At 42.1% G+C, this 26,883-nt stretch overlaps 1 protein-coding gene across 1 annotated transcript; it reads right to left on the reverse strand.

Moving 5' to 3' along the window:
- Positions 1-211: 211 nt before the first annotated feature.
- Positions 212-26,883, reverse strand: TAF3 (TAF3 RNA polymerase II, TATA box binding protein (TBP)-associated factor, 140kDa). The gene is made up of 5 exons (XM_010183571.1): positions 25,051-26,883; positions 20,106-20,188; positions 5,406-5,661; positions 1,708-1,814; positions 212-942 (listed from the first exon to the last, which is right to left on the reverse strand). Exons 1-5 carry the CDS (start codon positions 26,881-26,883, stop codon positions 828-830), a joined length of 2,394 nt encoding a protein of 797 aa, XP_010181873.1. The 3' UTR covers positions 212-827.

Below are 26,883 nucleotides of genomic sequence, written 5' to 3' on the forward strand. Positions count from 1 at the left end.
GTATTTACACATGTGAAAATCTTTTAATGGGAAGGGTTTTTACACACCGATGAAATGTACAAGCAATGAAAAGGTACGTTGACGAAGACTAAAAAAAACAAAACCAAAAACCAACGTAGAAAATATATTACGGGTCCACTGAAATAAACTCACACGGAAGAAAAAAATTGATGCAATAGAAACTTTTTTTTCTTTTTAAAAATAGAAGATATATCACAAAAGCTTGAACGTGTTTATTTTATGTTAGTACTAAAAAACAAGGAAAAAAGCTTCATATATTCTCGTCACAAAAATATTTACCCCAGCCACTTCTTATTTCTACATCGTGATTATCTGGCTCAGCAGGAGTAGAGGCTGAACTGCATCCAGACTACAGAAATCATTCCAGAAGGTCTCCTCAGTTTACAACTTACCGCTATTTACATTTTCCCCTCCTCTCAGCACCTTACTGCTCGAGAGGGACTAATAACGAATCGAGAAAGAATAGGACAGGTATCTGTATTTACAACATTCACTTTGTTGCTGCTGAGCCACAGGAGCGGTACCATGAACTACCGAAGTCTTCGTATGGCTCTGTGCAAATTGCCCTTGGTAGGCAAAAGACAGCATCTGAATGTACCAAAATCCACCCCCCTGGGCTCTGATCGCCTGCAAAACGCAACAGCCCGTGACAGAGAGCATCTCCTCGCCCCTGAGCCACTCCGGAGTCGTAACCCCAGCAGTTGGTGACGGGGGTGAGACACGAGCAGGTTGGACACCCCCCCGCATGGGAGTCGGGGCAGAAGGTGCCGCGGCGACCGCACGACTTCAGTCCTCCGCAAAGCCTTTCAGTGTGCCCTGTGCTTCCTCTTCTTGTGTTTTTTATCCTTCTTTTTGTTGGCACACTTGGAGCAGAACCACTGCATCTCTTCTGGGGGTGCAGTCGTAATCCCGACGCAAGGCCTGCGAAGGACAGGGGAATATCGTGTGGCGTCAGTGGAGTGATGGCACTTTTCTTTCTTACCCAAATACAGCAAGCTTTTCAGTGGGAGACAAGATGTGGCCTTCAGATTTATACAGCAATTATATTATAATTATCTTAATTAATACAATGATGGAACAGAAGCCTAAAAAACGACTTGCTTTGAAATTAAAAAGAAAAAGAAACATCGAAAGGACACTCGGATAAGAAATGCTCTTTTACTAAAAAATACAAGTGCACTTTCAGGTATCACAGGCTAGATTTCAAATCATTTCAAATGCTTTTTTAACACATCTGCAAAAAACCTTATGGTTTTATGTAGCTGTTTAAGAACACGCCTAAAAAGTGATTAATTCCCTCCAACCCTTGTATAAGAGCTGACATTTATATTACTGTTCGTACAATGCTTCATAATTTGAAATGTCTATGTGTATACACTGCGCTCGTAATCCTGTGGTTCTCACAAAATTACCGGAATCAGCAATATTTCCCAGCAGTTTCAAAAACAACTGTTATCACCAGTGCCCATTAATTAAAAAAGTAACTCTCCTTCACAGCTTAAAATCTGCTTTTGCAAATTCCAGAGAAAGAGAGAGAAAAATATCTTCCTGATGATTAAATTGGACACAGCGAAGCCATTCAAATATTCCCAACATCACGAATCATTAAAAAAAAAAAAGGGGTTTTAATAACACAGCCCCGATCTGCCAGGGAACGGCAGGAGGGGATGGATGAGAGCAACTCACCAGTGATACCAATCGTCGCAGTCATCACAACCTATCATTGGACTGCCATCGTCTGGCTTGTTACAGCCAGGACAGATCCAGATCTGGTTACCCCACTCGTCTCGGATCTGGTGCAAAGAAAATGGAAAGTTAGTTGGTTTGCAGGGTTGAGCAGGCAGCAAAATCAACATTTTTTAAAAAAACCCGAGTTTCTTGCTTATCCGACCACGCTGTTCAGCGGCCACCGTTGTTATTTATGAATTCTCTGATCGCAAGCGCTCGGCGTTAACGTTTTAATTGATTTGCCCGTACTGTACATGACGACAAAAGCATGCATTTTTCTGTAGTGTCCTGTAAACCAGTAAAGCCAGTTACACCACCCGACCTAAGCACAGACTTTCACGTATAGCAGCCAGGGCTTACGGACACAATTCCTCCTCTGTCTGTACCATCAAGACTTTTTAAATTCTGCCCTGTTAATGGCAAGAACGAGCAACGGCAGCTTCCTGCGCAGGACAACAGTCCCACACGCATGTCAAATGTACAGTGCCGTGTGTGTATGTTGCTGTATTACTTATTAGCCAAAGTCTTCAACTTCAACGAGCTGATAAGATCAGGATATAAAAAAAGTTGTTACTGAGTAACTTTCCATTCCCCTTATGACATTTATGCCACAGTACAATTTACTGAAGGGTAAAGCAAACAAGAGAGCAGATCATTTACAGCGTTAGGCAGCTGCTGGCTGGACTTATCATATTCAGAGCTTTATGAAATTTTTGTTAATGTTTATATCCTGCTAGACCCATTATTTGTATTTTTAAATTTCAAGTGGTTCCTTTAACCGTTCTTTGGTAAAAACAGACACGCAAAATGTCACGAAATCCACCCAGAGAAGTGCAATTAACAACACAAAGTCTAAAATGTCTGGGCTATTACCCTAATTTTATCATTCCTGTATGAAGATTTGCACGTTATCACTGAATCTCAAAGACATAAACTGTTTAGTTCTCAGCTTTTGTGCATTAGTGCATTTATACATATGCAAGGCAGTAACTTTCTGCTATCCGGACAGCTTCCAAAAATGATACAAAAAAGCAGTAAAGCCCCAAATGTTTCTAGGGAGAAAAAAAAAAGCCACTACATGGTGGTCTGTACATCTTACATCACTACCCAAAAAATCAATAGGAATGTACCAGCGCTGCAACCAACACATCACTCCTGACTGACTGCTCTTAAAGCGCTGAATGTTTTTGTGTGATTTAAAACTAGAAAACACAAAGCCCGGGAATATTAAGCAGGGAACGATCCCCTTCCCACCAGTGAAATGGAGTAGGCAACATCATACACCAAACTTGATTTTAAAGATGACTGATTGCAATAATCATTGCTATCTACACATCTAATCTCACATCCGCAAAGTCATTCTGAGTTGGTAGAGAAGCATCTGCTCTGTAGATAAATCTGTGCCCGGCGTGTAGAGGTCCGTAGCCATTTCAGTGGGCTAATCCTGCTGGGGAAGGAGGGGATGCTGCACCGTGGGGCTGCAGAGAAGCTGACAGCTACAGCCCTGTACAACCTGCTCGAGCAACCTGGCTGTGCCTGCACCATCCTCCCCTTCCAGGGGCTGCCTGTTTTGGGCACTGGCGGTGCCAGGCGTAGGCATGTTTCTAAACTTAGCTTTTCAGGGGGGATGTTTGTCTGCAAAATACTTGCCTCAGGCTCCCAGGGGCTGGGGAGGGGCAGGGTGGTCCATCAGCACTGAAACCTCGGGCTGTTTGTTAAACAAGAGCTCGGGCTGCTGGATGACGATGTTAAAAATATTGCGTAACTTCTCGTTCCCTAATGAGCCAAGGGTCGTGGAAGGAGGAACAGTATGTGATGGCTGCATGCTATTTTAGTACAAACCGCTGGGAGTTAATGATCAGAGTACACTTACTGAGATGCTATCCTACAGGGAGATCCCACATCATATATTTTATTCTTTTTTAAACTGTAACATCAACCTCCCGTCCTCCCCTGCAGAAGGGAGTTGTGCACCTCTGGCTCCAACCTTATCTCTGGAAACGCTTTCCCATGCGACCTGGGGAAAGCCATTTCGTCCGCGTCCTGGATTCCCTTTGCACAAGGGGCTAAGAGTAATTAATTATTCCCTTCTGCCACAACCTCTCTCTCAGCTTTTTGCCTTGTAAACATCTCGCATCACAAGTCTCTCTGCCTGTGCTCATAGAGGGATCCTAATGCAGTAAAGTCTTGGTTTCAAATATGATGCTGAAGAAAGAGAGAAATAACCTGGAGCCTACACGTCCTCGAAATCTCCATAATGTGCTAAGAGTGTTACCACTGCAAGTACCTGTGAAAAGTTCCAGGTTTTCCTTCTTTAAACTAACACCATCTCTAAAGTATTTGTTTTTAATGCCTACCGAAGAAAATGGGATGTAATACAGTATTTTTAAAAATGTTTCTCTCTTAGAGTGAATTTCCAAGCTTCTGGGCACTACTGTAACAGTGACACTGCCTTTACACCTGTGATACGGAAGGTGAGGACGTGTATCCTGCACCCTAAAGATGTGCCCAGCCTCTGTGCGTCTGTCTGGTGCTGTAACTAACTCAGGAGTGAAATGTAGCAGCTGTTTAAATAGAGGCCAGTAACGCGATACAACAGTTTAAGTCTGGCAGGGAAGAGCACCTTTTCCATTAGAAAATGGCAGGGTAGATTTACACTAGGAATCATTATAAAAACAGGAATTAAGAAAAAGAAAAGGGGAAAAATCGTGCATACGTTGCAATTAAAGCACAGGAAAGTGCAATAAAAACAAGTTTCAGGTGTTTCCAATGGTGAGACTTTCTAAACTGCTACCCACTGCAGATAAGCAAGGCGTCACCAGTCAAGCTGGAACTTGGCCAGGACAGGGTGGATAACACCGCTGCTGCCGTTGTTACTGGTATCTGCTGCTCTTCCGTGGCCAGAAAAGGGCAGGACTTTCATTTTACATTGCATTACGATAGAAATTTCCAGTAGCACAGCCCAGAGGTACGTCCATGTTCTTCCAGAGAATGCAGTTCCTACATCATGTTGGATGGGAGACTTCTAGAGGAATTAAGATGTCTCAATGTTACCAGAGAGTGGCCAGGTTCAGGGCCTATGTCAAATAAAACTAATGAGCTGTAGACTAATAAACTATCTACAGACTTTCTGAGATGCACAAACACCTGCAATTTCTGTAAGTTGAAGAAACCAGAACAGAGATTAGAGGACTCCACACATTTCAAATGAGAGCTAAGTCAAATTCTTGATGTTGTATGATGGTTTTATGCTTCACCTGACTGACAGCAAAATCTATGGCGAGTTTGACATTTGAGGTTTCAATTCAGCACTTACGAAAGCATCTATAAAAAAATCGCTGCCTCCAAAAATAAATGCTCTAGCTCAGTAGAAAAAATAACAAGTGGGATATAACTGGACTTGTTAGAAGAAGTTTAAACATTGAACTGGGAACGAAGAAAAAAAACCAGTTCAAGTAGCAGTGTTTTAATTAAGTTACTAACCCCTCAAAACATGCACATGGCAGCAAGGGCCAGATAAAGAGTAGCTTAATAGAGAGCAACATCGTACGTCCGGGTACCATCAGTTTGAGATGATGAGTCACCCAGGAACTCACCAATTCAAGAGACAAATGTCACTGGCCGTGGGACACAACACGGCAGCGTGTGTTACCTACCACGTACGTACTGACGGTCTCAGTCACCACGCTCCTAACCGGAGCTTTGGAGCTTCCTGTGGCAGAGATGGCTGGAGAGGGCGGTGGGATCAGGACGGGCGAGACGGTTGCCTGTGGAGGAGGAGGAGCAGGAGCTGGAGGAGGGGTGACGTGAACGGGAGCCGGTACCGGTGATGGTACCGGTGGAGGTGTTTTGGGCCGGTTCACAGGAGTAGAAGGTTTGGCCTCTGGAGCTGGCACCACTTTGCTGATGACTCTGTGGACCAAAAATGAGAATGGTTACAGTTGATGGAAAGAAAGCAATGATCAATCACCAACTGGATATAAAGAAAATACAGTGCAGCTAATTCACACCACCTTTGAGTCAGCAAACAGGCTGGTTCAACCCAACACAAGGGCTGCTGTCATTGCTACATCCATCCACTGGACAGAATAAAGCACAAAGCCATTGCAAAGTGAACGCCAGGACAGCCTGAACCACTCTGTAGCTCGCTGTCATATAAATATTCTCTGTGGCTTTACTAAACCTGGTTTCGTTAAGTTTTATTACATTAGCTCAATTTATGGGAAATATTAGAAAGGAAAGTTAATCAGCTGTGAACAGCACTGATTTTAATCTTCAAACTGCGAGACGATACCATCCTCTTAAGATCCTGCATTAGGGGGTTCTCCAAATATTTGCTAGTTTGGTATTTCTTTCCCCAGATGTTTATGAAATCAGCAGTGGATCTAGTCAGGACAAATAAATGACGCATACTATATACTCAGCAGTTAAAATATTGCTACTTACTCGAGTAGCTGAAGTAGACAGGATGTAGCTCTAGTAAATACACACTATAGAAAAATCTTGCCCGGGAAGGGGGATACGTACAGGACCCAACGTTTATTAATGAATGTTGATACACAGTGATATTGATGTGCGTGCAGTTTAATGGACAAGGCACAAGAAGCCCTTGCTATAAGGCTCTAGATCAGAAACATACAGAGAAGGAAAAGGATGTTGAAGAAGACAAACAAAAAAAAAACCCTCAAACAAAATACAGGATAGGTCTATTTGTTTTACCACATTTTGGTAAATCATTTAACTAACTTATTTATATTTAAATGGTAACTGTGGGAGTTTAATTTATTTGTGACAGTACTGTAGGAAGAAGGTGATTTAAAGAAAGGTTACACATTCCAGAGAGGAGGATCTCTTAAGAAACCAAAAAACAGAGACATGTAGGAAAACCATGACAAAAATCAAATTACAACAACTCCTCAGAACCAGGAAAGTCCAGCTCCACCGTCAGAGGGAATTTTACATTCAACTTCACAGTTTACTGCAACTCTCTCAGGACAGGCAAAGCGTGGTAGCACCACGATCGGAGGCATTTCAAGTCAATAATCCAAGCCACCGTTGGAGAAAGGCTTGGAATTATACAGTATTTAACACCTGGCTGAGATAATAGTGGTTTTCTCCCAAGATATGCCACTTGCACTACTAAATGGCAAGAACTCTGGCACGTTACAGTAACAACAGACTTAGTGAAGGGAAATAGAGCAACAAGTTTGGTATTCCTGCCTCAGCTGCCAACTGTAGCATCCCATCTCCCTTCTGAGACTCGGGGAAGAAAACCAAAACCAAGGGAGTTTAGAAATGAGTCAAAGTGCAGGACCCGTAACTTGAATAGTCTGTGACTTGCAGAAGGAAGGAAATCCTATTATCAGGCCATCCTGGGATCAATCTACACATCAAATCCAGCCTCCTTCTCCTGTTAGTGGGGTACAAATGAGAAGCCACTGTTATCTCCTGCCAAGAAAGCTTCCACTTTGGCTCTTGAACGTCCATGATGGGTTTCTGGTTCAATGGAAGTCTCAGCATGTGGCTCCCTGGGGCTCCTGCCAGAGCAACCGACCACCCCAACTCAGATGTTTCTTCTGGGTCTTCCTCCTTCCACTGCTCCAACAGAGAGCCCTGGCTACAATGCTGGACGCCTAAGACCTCGGTTGGTGCCAGTACTCCCATGGTTTGTAAAGTCACCCTCATGACTTGAGAGGCACCTCTCAATAAAAAAAATCTTAGCAATAATACAAGCGAGGAGAGGGACAGACAGCAAAATATTTGTCTCCGCTCAAGTCATTTGGATGGTTTCAAACATCGTTACCCCTTCTTTCTCCGCCTCCCTCTTGTACCCCCTGCAAGTAAACAAAGTCCTGCCATGAGTTCTTCAGGGAGTCATCCCTCCCCAAGTCTAGACTGGGAAATGCATTGGCTAATAGGACTTTAAACACAACTTTGCACACAGTGTAAACAGTTTTAGAGAAGTATTAGCTAATACAATTTGAATAAGAGTGACCATGCCCAGCTAACACATGAAATGAAATTACAGTTTCTTGGTCTGGACAAAGCCAGGTTCTCCTCCTTCACAGGGTCTTCGGAGCCGCTCTGCTAATAACTGCAGAAGCTACAAAGAATATCACGTATGAAATCTTCTAAAACTCCAAATATTCATTAGCGGGTGACACACACTCATCGATTGGCTGGTTTGCTTCAAGTGTGCAATTAGGACGTGTTCAGTATATAGGGCAGCTTGTTTATCTTGATTTTAGAGCTCAGTTATCAAAACAGGAGATCGGCATTTCGGAGCACGCTTGGGCCTACCACTCCCTTGGGCTAATGAAGTTCAGAGACTTCAGACTCCGGAGCGGAGAAATGAATGGCTTCGTGCTACACCATTAGAGGTGATGGAGTAATCTCAGCGAGGGTGGTTTAGCCTGTCCTCCGTCTTGAAAAAGGGGCTGCATACATGGCAAGACGGAGGTGGGGAGAAATCAAAGGGAAATAGCAGTCCCACGACTAATAATTAATGTTACTTCAGACTTGGAGAGAAACCTGATATCAAAACACTATGTAAATGATGGCAAGATTTATGAGCTCTATTTTATAGACAGGAAAAGTGAGGCACAGAGCACACAGCAAGTAGGCGGCACTCACCACAGCAAAGCTTCGATCCTCCTGGTACCCCGGTCCCTGATAGGACTTACGCTCTACAGCTGGACATTATACAGGTATCCTTGCCTACTTTCTCAAATGCATTTTTCCTATGCTTCCAAAATCAGCACTTATATATTAGAAGTCTGCAAGTACCACACTGAGTAAGACAAAATTTCACCTCCTTCCCCACTTCAATTCAAAAACTCTAAAACTGAGGCTGGATTAATATTTGTTTCAGGTAATCAAATACAAATGAATATCAAGCACCATCAACACACTCAGAGACCTGAGACAAGAATTACCTTGTTTGCCTGACAACGTATCACAAACATGTTCTACACTGAAAGCTTAAAAAGTAAATTGAAGTTGTTTTTGAACCAAAATTGTTCCTCCAGAATGAAGGGGTGTGAGAAAACTCTGTGAACAGAAGTGGCAATAAAAGTCTCTATAAACCATAACTATTGGCTACCACTCCCTTTAAAAAAAAACCCCAGAAGAATTAATGTAAACACTGTGTATCTGGTTGTGTCCAACCTAAATCCACTTCGGATTTCTTTTTAAATGCTGGTAGGAACTGTATTTCTTACAGAACCTCAGTGCAGTTATAACTGAACTCATGTATCGACGCACCTCTTCGCAATGGTCGAGTGCATCATTACTCATTTCCATCGCTACCCCGGGACAATCACCCCATTCACAGCTACAGATCCAAACCCAGACAGGAGGAAAACGGAGCATTGGCTTGCAGGCAAAATCTTGTACCAAGATTTTAAGTGACACGACAGGTCCGTTGGTTTATAATCGGCAATAACCGGCACGAGCTGCAACACGCTACATCAGGAGCAAAATGAGGGTCCAAGGTGTGAAATGGTTTCCTATCTTTGGAAGTAATTTATTTGATTTCATTCTGATCCTTACGGCTGAAAGCTCCATTGACTGCTTCATATAAAGACAGGGAAAAGACATGTGCACCGAAAGGAAATGGCTTTTCAAAAGTAGGATATGAGCCACCGGGCCGAATGATTGCTATGGGTGATGAGCTCCAAAAAACTGCTGCATCAGTACTTTGAAAGGCCTAGCAAAAAATCACAGCGAGCTTTGTTTCTCAGAGGCAGAGCTCCAAAGAAGCTGTTTCTCTGCCCAAAGGAAAAACATTCGAAAAGTCCTAATTCTTTTCTGAACCCATGACCCATTTTAAGCGAAGAGCAGGATCTAAAAGGGGTCTTTGTACACAGGAAAATGACACCATCAACTGCACCGCCCTAATTAAAACTGGTACAACTCACTCGGATTATTACGAGTAATATTATTATCTATTAGTATCGATATAACTGATATGAGTTCCTTGACGCTAGAAAGTTAAGTGGTGTAGCTATTTTATTACTGAGAAATCTCACACCTGGGACTGAGATTGTTGCACCAGAAGAAAACTAAATATTCCAAGACATATGGGTAAGAGTGTCAAAAACACCTAGGGGAATTGGGAAGATTTCCATATGGTTTAGATTCTTCACAGATTACAGGTGATTTTGAAAATTTGATTCCAACCCTGGAGGAGAATCGGTGTAATTCAAGCTCTGTAATGTAGGCTAATCCCCATATTACTTTTAGAAAGGGAAATTTAGTTTTTATCTTTTATGCCCTGATGAATATTTTATTCTGTACAAACAAGTCATATTGGCAAATACAAACTCCACAAATACACACTCTGACCGACTCGTGCGTCTGCAGAGTGCCAAAATGTATCAAACCTCCAGTGGAGCCCCTAGCAAATCTGCAAGTGAAAAAACTTCAGTACTTAAATGGAGATTAAAATAATATAAATATTTTCATGTGCTAAATTGCCTGCAACGTGGGATTCTTTTCTACCAAGGAAAATGAACTTTGAACACTTATTCCAAGATACCATTCGTTTTTGTGGACACCGCCTGGTCTCCTACAAATGGCACCACTTCCAGGTAAGCGTGTTGACCTTCAGTGGTGTACATGAAACTCAACAGCTCGTTCTTCATTTCTTCACTACAGCAAAACCCCACAAACATCCCTTCCTGGGCAAACGAGTCCAGTGATTTCACAGGCATCACTGTCACCTAATCCCATTCACGAGTTTATTGCACTTCATCTTAAAACCAGTTAATCTTTTAGTCCCCACCATCACGCTGCTCCAGGATCTCACTGCTCTGGTGGCACAGCAACCTCTGCTCATTTCCAGCCTATATTCATAGCTAATTAATTCCCATTTGTTTTTGTGCCAACATTGTTCTTCAGCTTAAAGAGCGTTCTCCCTCCAAAACGTTTACTTGCCCGATGTATTTGTAGCCAGCAATCACATCCCCTCTTCACATGCTAGACTAAACACACAAAGTTGCTCTCCTCCCCTATCATAACACAGAGTGCCCTATGCTCCCCCTAACAGTGCTCCAAGCCCTCCTCTGCACCTGCTCTTCCCAATTCATCCCTCCTGAATGCAAGCTGCCTTCAGGAACTGAACATAACATTTCAGATGAAGTAGCAACAGGTTCTTATGTGATGCCCTCGACACTTCCACTATTTCTGCTAAAACTGCCTCTTGCAATGCATCCTCTGGTCACGCTTGTATCATGTTGGCCACTGTCATTCTGGGATCAACTAGTGATCCCTCTCTTACCTAATGCACCTACTGTAGTGCTACACCTACTGAGCAGCTCATTACTTCTGGCCAAGGTTTCTATTGGTACATTTCAAACGCAAAGCTGTAACTGCATTTTTTAATCTACTGAATGAAACACCATTTCCCCGTTCTGTTCAAGGGGATTCAGTTCTTTCCAGACAATCATCAGATCCTCATTTGTATTGACATGGTCTGTCAACCTTACTGCCAACAAAAACCATCAGTGTTCTACCTCCTTCTGTGACACAATTGTAAACGAAATTATTAAATCAAACCAGTCCTGAAATAGATCCTCGAGTGTGTTCACTAGTACCTCCTGGGGTAGTTAAGCTCTCTTACAACTCTCAGTTGCTATCCTCCTTTGAGCCAGTTCCTTGCTACTGAGCAGTTCCTCTGCTAATCCTGTCTTTGCCAGCTTCACTATGGATGCTCTGTGTGATAATATCAAACATTTTCCTGAAATCTAGCTCAGATTTGCTATCTTTTTCTCATCCAGAAGAGAGTATTCCTTCTTCCAAAGGTAGGACAGATGTCAACTGTATTTCAGCTACACACGTGTGAGTTTCCCATCTCTTCTCCACCAAAACTGAGATTTTCCCTTGGAGGAGAAGCCTCACCTAGAAAATCAGTTGCTTTATCAAAGATGGATATCAAACCTGTTGGTATGGCTCACTCCTCTTTTGTGCTTTATTCCAGTACTTTCAAGACTTTAATCAACTCTTCCTATAAAATTTGGTCTATAATTATGTGTACTACTGTCACCAGGTGTCCAGATTACTTTTCTTCCCTTCTTCAGCACTTCTATTTTTCCTATTATTTATTAAAAATAGATTTAACAAATACTGCATTTCAAAATAAAAAGAAACGTATTAAAAATTACTTGTCACCGAGTCCGCAAATTCATGACCCAGTTCTTCTAGAACTTGGGAGAAAGATGATCCCATTCCTTGATTCCAGTGCATGAAGGTCTCTATAATTTGCTTTCTGATTCATTCTGGTAACTTCCACCACCGTCAACTTACTGCTGTTGACCACTTTGTCTTAGTTCTCAGTAAAGGACAGAATGAACATAGGATCACAGGAAAGTATTCTTTCTGTTCTTGGCTCATACCTACATTACCCTTCATCTCCTCTCGGTCTTCATTTCCACGGTCCCCCTTGTTCCCTTCTTTTCCTATTTGCTCAATATCCTTCCTAACAGTTAACTCAACTTGACTTCTGCCAAGCCTGACTTCACCTGCACAGCCTTTTGCCTTGAAGATGTAACATCTTTGCTAAGCCCTTTTCTCCTAGAGGTACAATGCTTATTCCCAACTCCCTTTTGGAAGGGGTTATCGATACAATTCACTCCGTAGTAATTCTGGTACTAGTGGCCCCTTCCCACAGGCAGAAAACTCCACTTTGGAATCCATCAGGTCTCCAGTCCAGCTGATGTTTCTAACTAACTCCTTTGGTTTACGGACATTTGCACTCTTGAAATTGAATTACAGGTTTTCTACTGTTTATTCTTTCACCACCTTAAGTGAAATAGAGCTGTGCCCTTGGCCTCCACCCTCCGTATCTGCTACACCAGGGTACTTCTCCCAGCCACCACAAACATCTTTCTGCCGATGACTCTTCAATCTCCCTCCCATTCTTTCTCACCGTACTGACTTACATCTCCGGATGGTTCATTGCCAGTCTGACAAAACAAAACTGAGCTGGTAGCGTGGCGTCTTGGTATCTTTCATCTTCGTTTCTCTCTTATCATCAATATCAAGCTGCTCAGAGCTTCGATGTGAAAACCACCTGGCATCATCCCCTTCTGCTGAGCTCTCAACAGCAAAACCAGAAGCTGGTAAAACATGTTTATGCCACTGAGCTCTCTGCAAGCTTTCTCTTGCATCTTCCCTGCAGACTGCCCTTTGTTGTCATTTCTTTTGGGAAATGTTATAGGATGTATGATCCAGAAGCCTGTCTGTAAACCAGTCCTACATCAACCCTCTTTAATGAGAAATACTGCAGAATACGAAATTTCAGAAAATTATGCCAGCATGGGTTTAGAAACCTCTAAAACTGTAATTTCCAGCTTGTTACTGAGAAATGTTTTTGTAAGAATCAAGCAAATTGGCCAGTCCTGAGCTCTGTACAGCTACAGATCAATTGCTCACAGGACAACGTGACTAAATTCAGGTAGGATCATCCTTTTCCTTTGTGTCTACGGATGGCCACTCCTCCATGCCCCTCTTGTCCACATCCAGCTCCCAGGAACCGTACTGTGAATCCTTGGGTCGATGGACTTTACACGCTTTTGTTGAAAAACTTCAACCAAAGAGTGAATAAAAAGAAGCACCCCTGTCAAACACAAGAAGAAATCAGTACTTTTCTCTTGCAGTCATCTTCTATGGATGCAAAGACTGTTTTTTAAACAAATACCCATCTGCCTTTCTAATCTTTCACACGTATCTGATCGGTTTCTGTTGTGCTTTATAAGGGCAGCTGCTCATGCCCATTTACACAAGCAATTCACTTATGTGTCTAAACCTGCCTCAAGTATTTTTTTTTTAACTGAGGCATACAACTTTTTTTTACTCTTGAGCAACAAGCAGCAAAATCAAAGAATCTCACAGTAAGTTGCTCTGTTTTCTAATGACTCAAGCTCTTTTATGGATTCACATTTGAAGTCATCACCCAATGTGGCCAGCAGCAAAATGAAAATAATTTGCCACAGCCTACCACCTACCATAAAGAGGATGAATAATGAGTTGGGGTGGCTTCAGTAATTAAAAAAAAAAAGAAAAGCAGCAAGCTGAGGACTAAATCTGAAGTTGGAAATAACTCACACTCAAAGAAGAAAAAAACCCTCTTCCAAATCACCTTTAGAAATACAAACAAAAATGATCACTTACTTGTTTTGGTAAAAGGGATATGGCATTCTTCAATTTCTTTCATGTAAAAGCTGCAATCCTGCAGTAAGGGAGAGGCTAGAGAATATCTACCACAGTGAGAGAGACTTTCGGATGGATACAAGACCACACAGGGGGATTTTACTGCAGGATTGAAGCCAGTACGTTACACTCAACAAGAACAATCGGGAAAGGGATATGAATCACACCCGAGACAATATCTTCATTAAAATACATCCAGCATTTAAAAAGGCATTGCAAATCAGTTCAGCTCTTATAATAATTCAGAAGCCTGCAGAACAGAAAAATGTGGGTAGGTATATACACATGTGAACACACATGCATAAAGGTTTAGGAAAGCCGTAAAGATAACTGCAATTCCTTAAGCACAGCCTTGGAGTGGAGCAAGATCAGTTTTCATTAATCTGCCTCCTCACTTAGGTGGTCTATTGATGATATCAAAAATGATTTCACCGCTCCACACTGTTTTCCATCTTACAGCACAAGCTGGATCGACACCCAGAGCGTTATTTCTGTTAACGCACAGTGAACACCGTCTTTCTCTGCTAAGTGCTACACTGTAAAATAATTGGGATACCCATTAGTACTGCAATAAACACAGACTTTCACTGCCCGGACTCTATTGTTTAATTTTCCCAAACAGTGGTTTACCCTGCTCCATTTTTCTCCCTGAAGTATCACTTTTTCTCTCCTATTTAATTCCACAATAAGTTCTCCTCCAGAGCTTTCTGTTGAATAAGCAACTTCTCGCAGGGTAACCAACACCGCCCACAGCTGTGTCCCACAATAGCTCCACGCTGCTTGCATTACGTCTTTCGGAGGATTTGGTCACGGTGCCTTAACTGCTCCAAACACTGCTCTTATTCATCAAAACGTGTGGAAGGAGGGGCTTCCAAGCTGGATTCCTTTACCTGTTTCCCCACCACAAAACAGTGAAATAAATGGAATGGGTCATGAGCTACTTGGCCGGTAATGCAAACCTAGGGCTTGACAAGTCAATAAAAAGCCAATCCTTTCCTCCCCAGCCACACGTTGGGAGCCAAGGCCAGAGGCAAACAATTTGGAAATGCCGACACAGGGAGGTTAATGAACCCCATTATTCAGCTATTGTGGGCAAACACTATGAAGACAGTAATCTAAATTATCAAAAGTCTGAGTAGCTCTCCACTAAATAGCACCTGAAGTTCAAGTTTCTTCACACGGTCTGATTTATCCATATGAGAACAACCCTATTAAAATTTAAAGCTCCTTGAGTACACACCAAAGATGATACTGTAAAAATAAGATGCACTCTTGAAAACTACATAGGGCAGAACTGCAGTTTAAATGAAGCTAATAGCAAAGTTCTCTCTTAGATATCTAGCTTTTTTTTTCACAACTCCCAGGGCTTTGGGGAATTTTCGAAAAAAGACATATTCATGTCATAGCAGCAACTACAGATCCTCAGTGAGTTTAGGAGAACACCAACGCTGTCGTTGCCTAATTTCTTGTCTTCAACCAGGTCAATAAAAAGCATATCGATGGACTTGCTAATACCTCCTTCTTCTCTTCTCCCTTAGTGCCATTACCTTTTAAAAGTCCGATTACGTATTGCGTGTTGGAGTTTACCCATGAAAATTCAACCTCTAGAGAGTTTGCAGCTCTACTCTTACATAAATTAAGCTTGTTGTAGATACAAGAGCCATTATTTAGGCATCTTTTTGGAGAACATTACCCTATAACGAACTTGGTGGTACTCTGCAGGCTGAAGGTTAGATAACAAGGTTTGACAGAATCTCAAAGTATTTCTAAAGAACCATTTCACTGCAATTCTGTTGCCCAACCGTGGTTGTACTTAAAATAACAAATTCTTGAGCAAGTAGCAGTGATGACTCAAACCATGTAAACTGATGAAAAATACAGTTCTCCAACAGTCCAGCTGTGTTTCAGGTAGGGCTACAGCTTCAATGAGGAGATTTTCTCAAGCTATATTTCCTTTCAGGCTTCCACTTTTTCAGACACATGCTATATCGCCAACTTATAAAAACACGTGCTATGAGCACCTTATTGTGGTAGAAGTTCTTAGATGGACCATCACCAAAATGCAGTATAATAAAACAGAAAGCAATAGGACAAGTTCCTCTGTCCGTTTAGTCCCAAAAGTAGGCTTCTGGGTCACCAGTATTACACAGAGTTGTCACATTTACTGGTCACAAAGTAATTTGGTCTCTATTTAAGCCACTTGGCTTTGAGATTCCCTACAGAGGATGTCAGCTTGCTATGCTGGTGGCTTTTCGCATGGGGATATCACACAGTTGAGCGAGCCTCCAAATGAACATCCCTGGAGGTGTTCAAAAAACGTGTGGATGTGGCACTTAGGGACGTGGTTTAGTGGGCACGGTGGTGTTGGGTTGATGGTTGGACTTGATCTCAGAGGTCTTTTCCAACCTTAATGATTTTGTGATTCTCTAAGTTAGGTCTTGGGCTGATGTCCTACCAAGCGATAAAAAGCTTTAGAGGAGTCTATTAACTATCTGGATAACAAAAATTCTTCTATTCCTTAATCCTTTTAGGATTTTATTTTACAATTCACAGGTTATTTAACATACTTTTTTATGGACACACACACATATATCTGAGCATATGTGCAGGTTTTTTGTGAAAAAGTCACATATCTACTCACTTTGAAACTATGTAAGAGAAGGGACAACTTCATTAGTGACAGCTCATGTTTACCAGTTAAACACTGTTAAAATACGTGTCTTTCCCCTTCTCATGTCTAGTTCCAGACTCTCTGCTGATGGCAGAGATATCACACAGAATCACAGAATCGCTCGGTTGGAAAAGACCTCCGAGATCACCACGTCCAACCGTTCCTGTCTACCCCCTAAACCATATCCCTAAGTACCTCGTCTACCTGCTCTTTAAACACATCCAGGGATGGTGACTCCACCACCTCCCTGGGCAGCCTGTTCCAGCCTCTGACGACCCTCTCAGTAAAGAACTTCCTCCTTCTCTCTAACCTGAACCTCCCTTGGCACAGCTTGGTGCCATTTCCCCTTGTTCTATCCCCCATCACCTGGGAGAAGAGACCAGCACCCACCTCTCTACAGCCTCCCTTGAGGCAGTTGGAGGTGGTGATGAGGTCTCCCCTCAGCCTTCTCTTCTCCAGGCTAAACAAGCCCAGTTCCCTCAGCCGCTCCTCATCAGGCTTGTTCTCCAGAGCCCTCACCATCCTTGTGGCTCCTCTCTGAACACGCTCCAGAATCTCAACATCCTTCTTATAGTGAGGGAACTTATATGATACAATGCAGAATGAGTCTAGAGCAAAAGCCCAATATTTTAAGGTATATTTGGAGACCTGATTTCACAAAAAAGTGTCTAAGCCCCAGCAGCACTAGAAAAGCACTAGTGAGTGGTATTCTGGCTTTGTGGTCTGGCATTAGTGTCAAAATCCATATGTTTTTCCTTAAAAACTGTAGTTCAATGTAGAATAAATTTATCTGACATATCAAAAATTACATCACATACTTCTGCTGAAGTTTATGTCAATTGTGGTAGTAGCTGGAATGTCAACACCTCATCCACAGGCGTGCTTTTTAAAAACTTGAGGTGTATGAAAAATGATTGTGCTTGGGAAAAATAGCTAGACAAAGAGAAACCATGCTGCAATTGAATAAAAGCACTCAATTCTTCCCATCATTTGTAGTTGATTTAAAATATAAAAGTCTATACTAGCTGTGGGTTTTTCGGTTTGTTTTGCTTTTTTTTAAAAAAAAAGATAGCATCTCTGGTTCCTTCCTATACTAACTCAGTTAGCAATCTACCTTGATAACACTGGAGTGGAAAAAACATACCAGTGAAAAGCCCTTCCCAAGATATCATTCAAATCATATCTAAAAAGGTGGTCATAAATATTTTAGAACCCAAGCAAACTAATAAGAGCTAGACCCATTAAGGATAAGATCTTTTACAACAAATTAAATAAAACAATTTATTGAAGGCTGGACTTGAGATAAACTAGATTTACTAGCTGACCTTTTATTCATTTAAAGAACAAAATTAGCTCTAATTGCATTAGAATGGAATCCAGTAAATTTCTTCTAATGTGGCATCCATGCAAGTATTGCTGTAATTGTTTACAACCAAGATGGAAATGCTTTGATTATAATCTACTTTCTTCTTGTTTTACTGTGCAGTGAAAACACTTGCAAAGAACCCCTAAAGTAGAACAGTTTTGCCAATATCGGTTTCTCCAGCCTTCAGCAGCAGTGCATCTTCGTGTCTATTAACCTGACGTTATTAATAGTTGTCTCTTTTGAACTGATGTGTCTTGTAAGAACATTTGCAATCAAACAACCTGAAATGCAGAGATGGCTTTGACTCTAGGAGCAATACGTACTTGTGTTCACAGGAATAAGGAATCTGCCACTGCCATCACTGCTTTGTGTGTTGGTCCAAGTAGAGGAGCCAAGAAGCAAAATAATGGAGAATAACCAGTTTCCTGGTTATTATTTCCAGGTGTTTTCCTCACCACTGCTGCATTACTTGAGTAAACTTGTGTTGCCGCCGTTGTGCTGTGTTTATGGTGTGATGTGACTCTCCATTTCAACCACAATCAATCTGACACTTTTTCTTCAAACACCTGAAAGACCCTGTGGCCTCACCAAGATCTGTCAGTACCTCCACTAAAGACGATGGCTTATATGAAGTTCCCCCAAACAAACCAATCTCCAGTTGGATAAGTACTCAAGTACTTCCAAAAGCATCCAAACCGTTCTTTTCTTTAACAGAGGAAACAGAAATAACTCATTAGTCCATCCAGTTTTCACTCATCAAATTCTATGCTAAAATAAGGCTTCAGAACTTTAAGTGAGAAGTTCTGCCTTGAAAATATGATTTAGTTTCTCCCATATGAACACTTAAAACTATCCTTGTAAAAGAGGAGTTTAAAAGCATCCATAGCTCCTCAAGGAGGAAAATACATCTGTGGGCTTTAAAGGGACAGTCTGTGCTGTGCACATTTAAATCTGCACAGCAGGACAGACAGGCCCTTTCTCTTCTGAGAAAGCTGAAGGTTGTGTACAGCAACGTGAGGCACAGAGATTTTAGATCACACTCAAATATGGTGAAAGGAAGAAAGCAAAAGCAGTTGAAGAGCAGGAAAAAGGTCTGATATTTGGGGTGAGGGTGTCCCATAGAACCTAAGAAATGGCTGAAGGCCCTTAGCAACTTCAAACCAGTAAAAGTCACAGTTACCTACTGGGGAGGAGTAGGACAGCACAGAAACAGAGAACAACCATCAAAGATGTCATTTAACTTCCAAAGCAGAAAAATTAGTGATGGAGATTTAGTTCGGAATGGCTATAGAAGAGAAACAACTACATTAGCAATATTTCATATGATGAATGTAAAGGAAAGATCTGTTTGATGCTTATGTTGACCATCAGCCATGAAAGTGTGCTCTGCACCATTAAAAACAACATGAAGAACCTGATTAAAAAAATCCTTCGGATACAACACAGGACCAGCCTAAAAAGCCCAGTGACACATGGTTTCCCCAGCCTCTCCAGCCACCTGTTTGTGCTGCATGATCTCAGGACAGGGATCATCCTATTTACACTCATACAGCACAAAGTAACTATTATTTGTACAGCAGCACCCAATAATTAGGGAGCTAATGAACCAGCACTTGAAATGCGTTAGGTACACTCATGAATAATCATCAACAGTTATAATAAGACAGAGGCGTATAAAAGAATTTCAACTGTTATGATTTAAAGCATAAAACAACTGTTAGACGAAGAGCATTACAAAACTTAGCTGTAGGTTACACTAGGGATAAGTGTCCATTATGGAAGCCTCACTAAATGGCACTGGAGGCAACATGCGAGTTTAGATGGAGTCTTGGAATCCGTGCCCTAGAAAGGCATGGACTGGGAAACACTGTAGGATGGATGCAAGACAATGGGTTCCACTTGGACAGTAGAAGAAAAGGGGCAAAATGTCCAAAAAGTTCCTATTGGTAAGTGTTCTGCTTGATTTTTCATTAGAATGGTCAAAAGCTCTATGAATGTCATTTGCCACTAAATTTTAAGTGTTTCCCACTGAAAATAAGAGCTACTGTAAGTGACAGAGGATGAGTTGTGGTAAGCATACACCTTGCAGATGGATTTATTTGTACTTACATCTTGTCTTGGCCTGCACCCACTCTTAATGTCAGCCGAGGAATAACCGGTGATGGAGCTGGAACAACTGGTTCCACCTTTATCTGTACAAGGGAACACAATCATCAATCAAAGACTGCAAGCAGCCTCCCAAAATACATTAATTACATGAAAGCACTGGTGGAGTTAACCCAACAGAGTATATCGGCTTAATGAGACAGCCCTGTGACAGAGACCGCCGCTCTCTCACACTTCGTGCTGTGGCGCGGATGGTCAGAGTTTGCTGGGAGCTCCCTGCCATAGCAAATCACAAATATGGATTCTAGACTAAGAAGTCCACTTGAAATTTCGTTGCATTTGCACCTGCTCATGCACTTTGTTAACAAGTTTTCCTGACTCTGTATTTTTCTAGAGACACAAAACCTCCAGTTACTTCTAAACAGTGATGTGAAACGCTATGACCCAAACTTGATACGTTGCCCACTGATGTTTGCACTTCCTTCTGAGATTTCAATTCAATTACTTCCCAGGTTCTTCCCATAAATGTACTGTGACCCTCTTAATGCAATGAGGCTGAAGTTTCTAATGGTTATTTTTCAAACGAACTGATTTCCAGCCTCGGTACCTGGTGGAGTTTAGATGACTTGAATATGCCCTTAAATTCTTTCAACCAGTATCTGCCAAAACCACCAATTCCCATTAAGCTACTCCTTTGCAAAACCTGTACAGAATCATCTCAGATTTTACAGCTGACACCGTAATGATTGCTCAACTTATATCCACATATGAGAAGTGCATATACATTAGACATGTACATATAATATAGAAGGAGAAAAAGACTGATCTCATTTTGAGCACATGCATCACTGTGTTTAATAAAATAATCACTTAGCTGAATTTGGTCCAGGAACTTAGAGAGACAAAAATCGTATGCATACACTAAATAGAAACCTGAGCAACTCTCAGTGAGAGAAATCTGTTTTAAAAAGATTTCATACAGAAAGGGAGGGCAAACAATCAATTGAAAGCACAGAAAGCAGTGCAGGAGACAGCATCCCAGAGTGGGAGGACTCAATTAGGATTTAACGTTGAGGAACGGCAATGACAAAGTCCCGTGCCACGCACCTTGCCCAAAGAATCGCTGCTGTTCGTTAGGAGCTGTCTGCTCCAGAGAGAGAAGGGCTGCAGCCTGAGGAGTGTTTCTGGTTTGAGACAGTTAACCATGCTTTTCAATAAAGCTCTCCATGGACGTGTATTGGCCTACTTCACAGGCCTCTGTCTACTCTTCTGTTCATATAGCACGATTTTTTTTGTCACGTCATTCCCCTGGAGTGTTGCAACAGCTTCCTGCCCCTGGAGCCTGCAACGATTTCACTGCCACTTCCCATAGGTAAGTCCTCCTGTCTGCTTTCCCAGTCTGAAGTGGTAGCATCATCCACTGGACAGAGACATGGAACTGAATCCTGGTACAGGAGGCTCAGGCACATGGCTTTGCACAGATTATCTTACCTCTCTTCCTGCAGGTTTCTCCTCCTTCTACAGGGCCTATTCTGAATACAAAGCTTCCTAGGACAAGCACTGCTGTTTAGCTTTCAGCACACGGCACAGAAAGATACCCATGTCATCCGTCTGGTGTATTAAGGTTTGTATTAATAATACACATTATTATTTGTATAGCACTAAGATATTCCAAACCGTGGTGGTGTGGCCTCACGCAGCAGAAGAAAAGCACATAAAACACTTCTTTATGCTCAGATACCAACACTGCAGTCTGCTGTGAGAGGAAAACTGGGCTCCACGACAATCCTAAATCTTATCCTTTGATACAAGAGGGAGAGAAGCATCTTTCTACAACGTGGGTTTGTGTGTAGGGTTTGTGTGACTGGAGCAGAGGGAAAATTAAGGAGCATTCACAGTTATACCCTGGGAATCCTGCTCTTCCTCTACATCGATGACAGGATTTGGTTAATGCACAAGGACAGTTTACTCTGGGGCAAGCCCTGCCCTGATGCAAGGATGGCTCTGTTTCTCATAAAGCAGTTCCTCAACCACTTCAGTTCACAGCTCAGTGTATTCAGGTTAGCTGAAACTGGGTCAGCAGCTGCTTCGTGAGCTGCTCAGTCACTCCTACAGCACGCCTGGTAATCTCCACCGTAGAAGTGGGGTGTAACTGTTTCAACTGTCTGCTTTTGATTCGGTATTGCACACAAAGCAGCGCCCCAGCTCGCTGGCTCCTTTTCTGGCTCCGAGGGCAGCCCGCAACACTTACTTGCGGAGCACAGAGCTGCAAGTGAACCCTACATGAAAGCTCCTCTTCCTCAGTGCCACCACCAAATGCTTCCAGCTTCTGCTTTCTTCCACTGATGCAGAGCACTGGATGTTGTTCTGTGTGCTCCAGCAGCTCGGGGCAAAATTACAGGGAAAATTCAATAAAAAAGCTTCAATTCCCCAACAGGATGGGATGCACGCTTAGTATAATAATGCTCAAAAATGGAAATGTTACCATTGATTCCCTCCTTTGTTTCAGTACAGCAATATTGGAAACAGAAATGCGATGTTTTCTACCGGCATCAAGAGCTGAAGCTGCTGGCAGCCCATGAATTCATCGCTCAGGTTGTGCTCACACCTCCGAAGCGGACGCGCTGTGGAAGGTTAAACGTCCGAGCGGTAACTTGATCGTTTGCTCTTACAGCACGACCGCTGGCTAAAGAAGTGATTGTGTGATCTAAAAGCTAAATTAAGGAAACATGTCCTTTTAGGGGTTAAAACGAAAGAGCAGCATTCTGGAGTAATACTGGGAATTGGGGCCAGCAGAAGAGCATTTACAGTGGATTACTAAGCTTCCCAAATCACCAAAGAGGTAAAGTCCAGCAATATAAGACTCCTTTGTAGCTAACTAAAAATACATTGTCAGTGGATTTGTCCAGTTTTATGTATAAGCAATACTTCTTTCACCTGAACTAATACTAGTAGTCATATAAGCCCCTTATTGCCATGTGCTGCATTTTTTTTGCTAATCTTCAAGGATTTAGCTTCTTTGCCACATACCTCAGGGCACCAACTGATAAAGCTCTAACTCTCCATTTTTCCAGGACACCAGCAGTGCGGCCTTGCAAAAAATGAAAATCGCTCAAGAGATTTAAAGGGGAAATTTATTTTTAAAATCCTGACTTGCAGCAAAGAGGTGGATTTAAAAAAAAGCTTATCTATCAAGAATCAGTTTAAATTTTAATTCTATCTGGGGACTCTTTCATGCATCCTAGCTTTAAAGTTTATCTTTTGACAGGGACTTTTTGCCAAGGTAATGGGCATCTTTGTCAATTTAATTTGTCCAAGTTTTTATGACTGTTGAACTCCTTTTCCTAAGATATATATATATGTTCAGTCTGTACCAAAGCTTTACTACAGTTTGAATTTGGTTGTGTATCTGTTAGATTGCTCTAAAGCAAACTAGACACAGAGATTTGCAGAAGAAATGCAAGACTGAATGTATGAAAAGCAACATATTGTCCCTATTTTATACATACATGTTTTTAATTGAAAAAGAAATCTCTGCAGAAATTCTCGATGAAAATACTGACAAAACACCTCAGGTATGAGGGGCACGCAGACCAAATGGGGAATTCATGTAAATGCTGTTCCAGTCCAAAACCGGATGTTAAATTACCATGGACAACTGCACCACCACCCTGTCGATCACCGACTCATCCACAGCACACAAACCTTGGTGGTCCAGATCACCTGGATCCTGCACTGAAGAACCACGTGCCAACTTAAAAAAACACACGTAGTTTTGAACTCATCAGTTTGTTTCAAGTCAAGCGGGTAGCGCAACACGGTACAGTGGCAAAAAAAAGGAAGCAAGAAATGTCCCAAAGCTGAGCTTGTACGAAGCGAGTATTACACTCAAAGCAGGATGTAAAGAGCATCTTGGTAAAACCAGAACTTGTGCAGTGCTGCCTAATGCTAAGGATAGAGCTTTAGGAAATCCTGCATCCAAGGTTATCACATTTGAAGACAATCTCTTCCCTTTCTTCTTTTTTTTTTTTTTATATGAACAATTTAATGCGCGTTATAAGGTGAAGTGACAAAAACTCAGAGCAAACCCTGAATTAGGGAAGCCGTTTCTAATGGGATTTCAAATCTGATAACATGCAAATATGCTGGTTTCATTTCTTAAATATTAAATATATTCTCAAGATTAGGTGATACTGGAAAGAAGAAATTATCTTTGGCTGATGTAAATCAGTAAGAGTCACAGGAGTGGAAGGAGCTCAACCCACTTGAAAATTAGCTCTCGCCTTCTCTCTCTCAAGCATAAGACTCAAAATGAAAGGTGACATTTGAACATTTAGACCGTAATTGGAAAACAATTTTCTTACTTCAGGCAAATTGGAGCAACAAGGGGGTGGTCTCGCTAGGAGAGGATTCAGCAGCTCTTCTGATCATCTGAGATCACTGATGAACTTGTTTATCTGAAGGCAGTCTGCCTCTCATGCCTGTCCACCTGGTAACTCACGGGCTTCTACACGCTTGGAAACGGTAGGCTTTTAGAGATGAAATTTGAAGTTCATACACAAGGGATACGGTTGTTGGCCTTTCACTAGTGGAAATCTACAGAGCAAAATCTGGGCATTGCAGCACTGCACACAGTAGCTGTGTGTGTGCTGTTGCTGAGTCTGAGCCCCGGGTACGCAAAGTGAAAAGTGAGTTGAGGAAAACCTGGAAGACAATCTCACATTTCGAATTCACAAAACTGAGCTGCCACGGTTTTGTCTTCCAAAGAGGTGGGACAATCCCTGACACTTTTGGGGGAAGACTTCCTCGGAGCTGTTATTTTTAAAAACCACCAAACCTGTAATCACACATCTGCTCAAAGCTCTTCAACAATGCTCAGCAGCCAATACAAGAATCCATATGCATTTTTCCACCGAGTACGCCATCCCAACTCACCCAAACAGCTTACCTTGTCGTGTTTGTGTTTCTCCTTTTCTTTCTCTTTCTTTTCTCTTTCTTTCCTCTCCTTTTCCTTCTCCTTCTTTTCCTTTTCCTTGTCCTTCTCCCTTTCTTTCTTTTTCTTCTTCTCTTTTTTGTCTTTCTTCTTCTCTTTTGGTTTCTCTTTGTCCTCAAACAGTTTTTCCGGAAGCATCGGAGACAAGGAAGGTAACATGCTGGGAAGCCTCATGGCCGTTGGTGTGCTGAACAAGGGCAAAGACATTTCTTTGGGAGGTAACACAAGAGGTGCTGATGGAGCCTTTATCTTATCTTCCTTACTCTTATCTTTAAGTTTCTCTTTGTCTTTCTTATCCTTGTCTTTTTTGCCTTTCTCTTTCTCTTTCTTTTTATCTTTATGTTTTTCTCTCTCTTTTTTGGTATTGCCGTCTTTCAACTTTACTTTTGTGTCAGCATCCTCAAAGTCCTTTAGTTTGAATTTATAGGGATCAAGATCATCATCTTTGAGCAGTTCCTTCCACTGAAACTTCGCTTCCTTGTTTCCTTCCTTGTCTTTATCCTTCTCCTTGTTCTTTTCCTTCTCTTTGTTTTTCTCCTTGCTTTTCTCTTTATCTTTTTCCTTTTGTTTCTCCTTCTTCTTCATTTTTGTCTTCAGCTCCTTTTTCAATTTCTTTTTCACGTCTACCGATGAAGCCAACTTGGTTTTCTCCTCATAGACTTTGAGAAGAGGCTCTGGAGTCGGCGGTGAAGCAGAAGGAGAGGAGAAGTAAGTGAAGTTGGTAGGTGGATTAGAAGGTGTCCCCATGTTTGCCTTTCGAATGACCTCATCGATCGAGTCATCCATTGTCCATGAAATGTCTGAACTTGAGGTCCCACCTGAGGGGGGTATTGGAGTTCCTCCTGCCTTATTTGCATTGTTGGCAGAAATGGAAGGTTTAGGAGTTGTAGTCTCTGAAAGACAAAGTCTTTTAGGACTGGTAAAAATTTCCTCCTCTGATTCGGAACCAGAGGAAAACTCAAAGGGATCCGGTTCCCGTTCTGCACATGCACGAGCAATCACAGCATCGATTGAATCATCAATGGTCTTGTCCATTACTGGTAATTTCTTAGTCTGGTTTTCAATATTTGGCTTGGTGGCAGGTTCAGGTGGTGTCTGTCCTTGTTTTACTTGAATGTTTTCCTTTCCTATCTTGTCACTTAACGCAGCCAGAGGGGTTCTACTTGGTGTTTCGGGTTTGACAGGTGGTTGGGGAACATGAGCAGGAACCTTTGGACTTTTAGGACTTTTTGGGCTCTTGGAGCGACACGGTGACTTTTTTTCTTTGGATCCAGTTTTTGGTGAACGTATTGGACTTCCAGTTACCACTGACGAGGGCATAGTTTTAGGTGATTTTGTCTTCTGTCCTGGTGAACTTGACTTGGATTTTGGTTTGGGTACAAATGGTTTTGTCTCTACAGTTTTAGGGGTTGGCACTTGCGATTTTGCAATGGGAGCCAACATCGGTGGTTCTGGCGAAGGAGGGGCTAAGTCTGCACTGTCCTGAACATGAACTGGAGAAAGCATTGGTGGTACTTTTTGAGTATTTATTGAGCTAAGAGGCTCACGTGGTTCCAAAGCTCCGTCCAAGGCATCTCCTTTGGAAACAGATAGCTTTGGCCGTTTCACAGGTTGAAATTCCTCAGCATCAGGACTTTCTAACGGTCTCTTGCCCAAGTAGTTCTCATCATTAACTGCCTCATCCTCCTCCATATCTTCCTCTTCTTCCAGTGGCACCTGCATGGCCTCTGCAGATGTACCTCCATCGGTGGGCACCTGCTCCTCTTCCTCTTCTGTAACAAAGAACAT

Source organism: Mesitornis unicolor, unplaced genomic scaffold (genome assembly GCF_000695765.1).
Source record: "Mesitornis unicolor isolate BGI_N332 unplaced genomic scaffold, ASM69576v1 scaffold2564, whole genome shotgun sequence".
In the NCBI taxonomy this organism is placed as follows: domain Eukaryota; kingdom Metazoa; phylum Chordata; class Aves; order Mesitornithiformes; family Mesitornithidae; genus Mesitornis; species Mesitornis unicolor.

Coding starts and splice junctions, on each gene's coding strand:
- TAF3 (XM_010183571.1), bottom strand. CDS start 26,883: ATGTTCTTTGTTACAGAAGAGGAAGAGGAGCAGGTGCCCACCGATGGA. Junction 1,815..5,405: donor AGACCGTCAGTACGTACGTG/GTAGGTAACACA, acceptor TCTTTGCACCAG/ATCCGAGACGAGTGGGGTAA. Junction 943..1,707: donor TGCGACGATTGGTATCACTG/GTGAGTTGCTCT, acceptor TGTCCTTCGCAG/GCCTTGCGTCGGGATTACGA.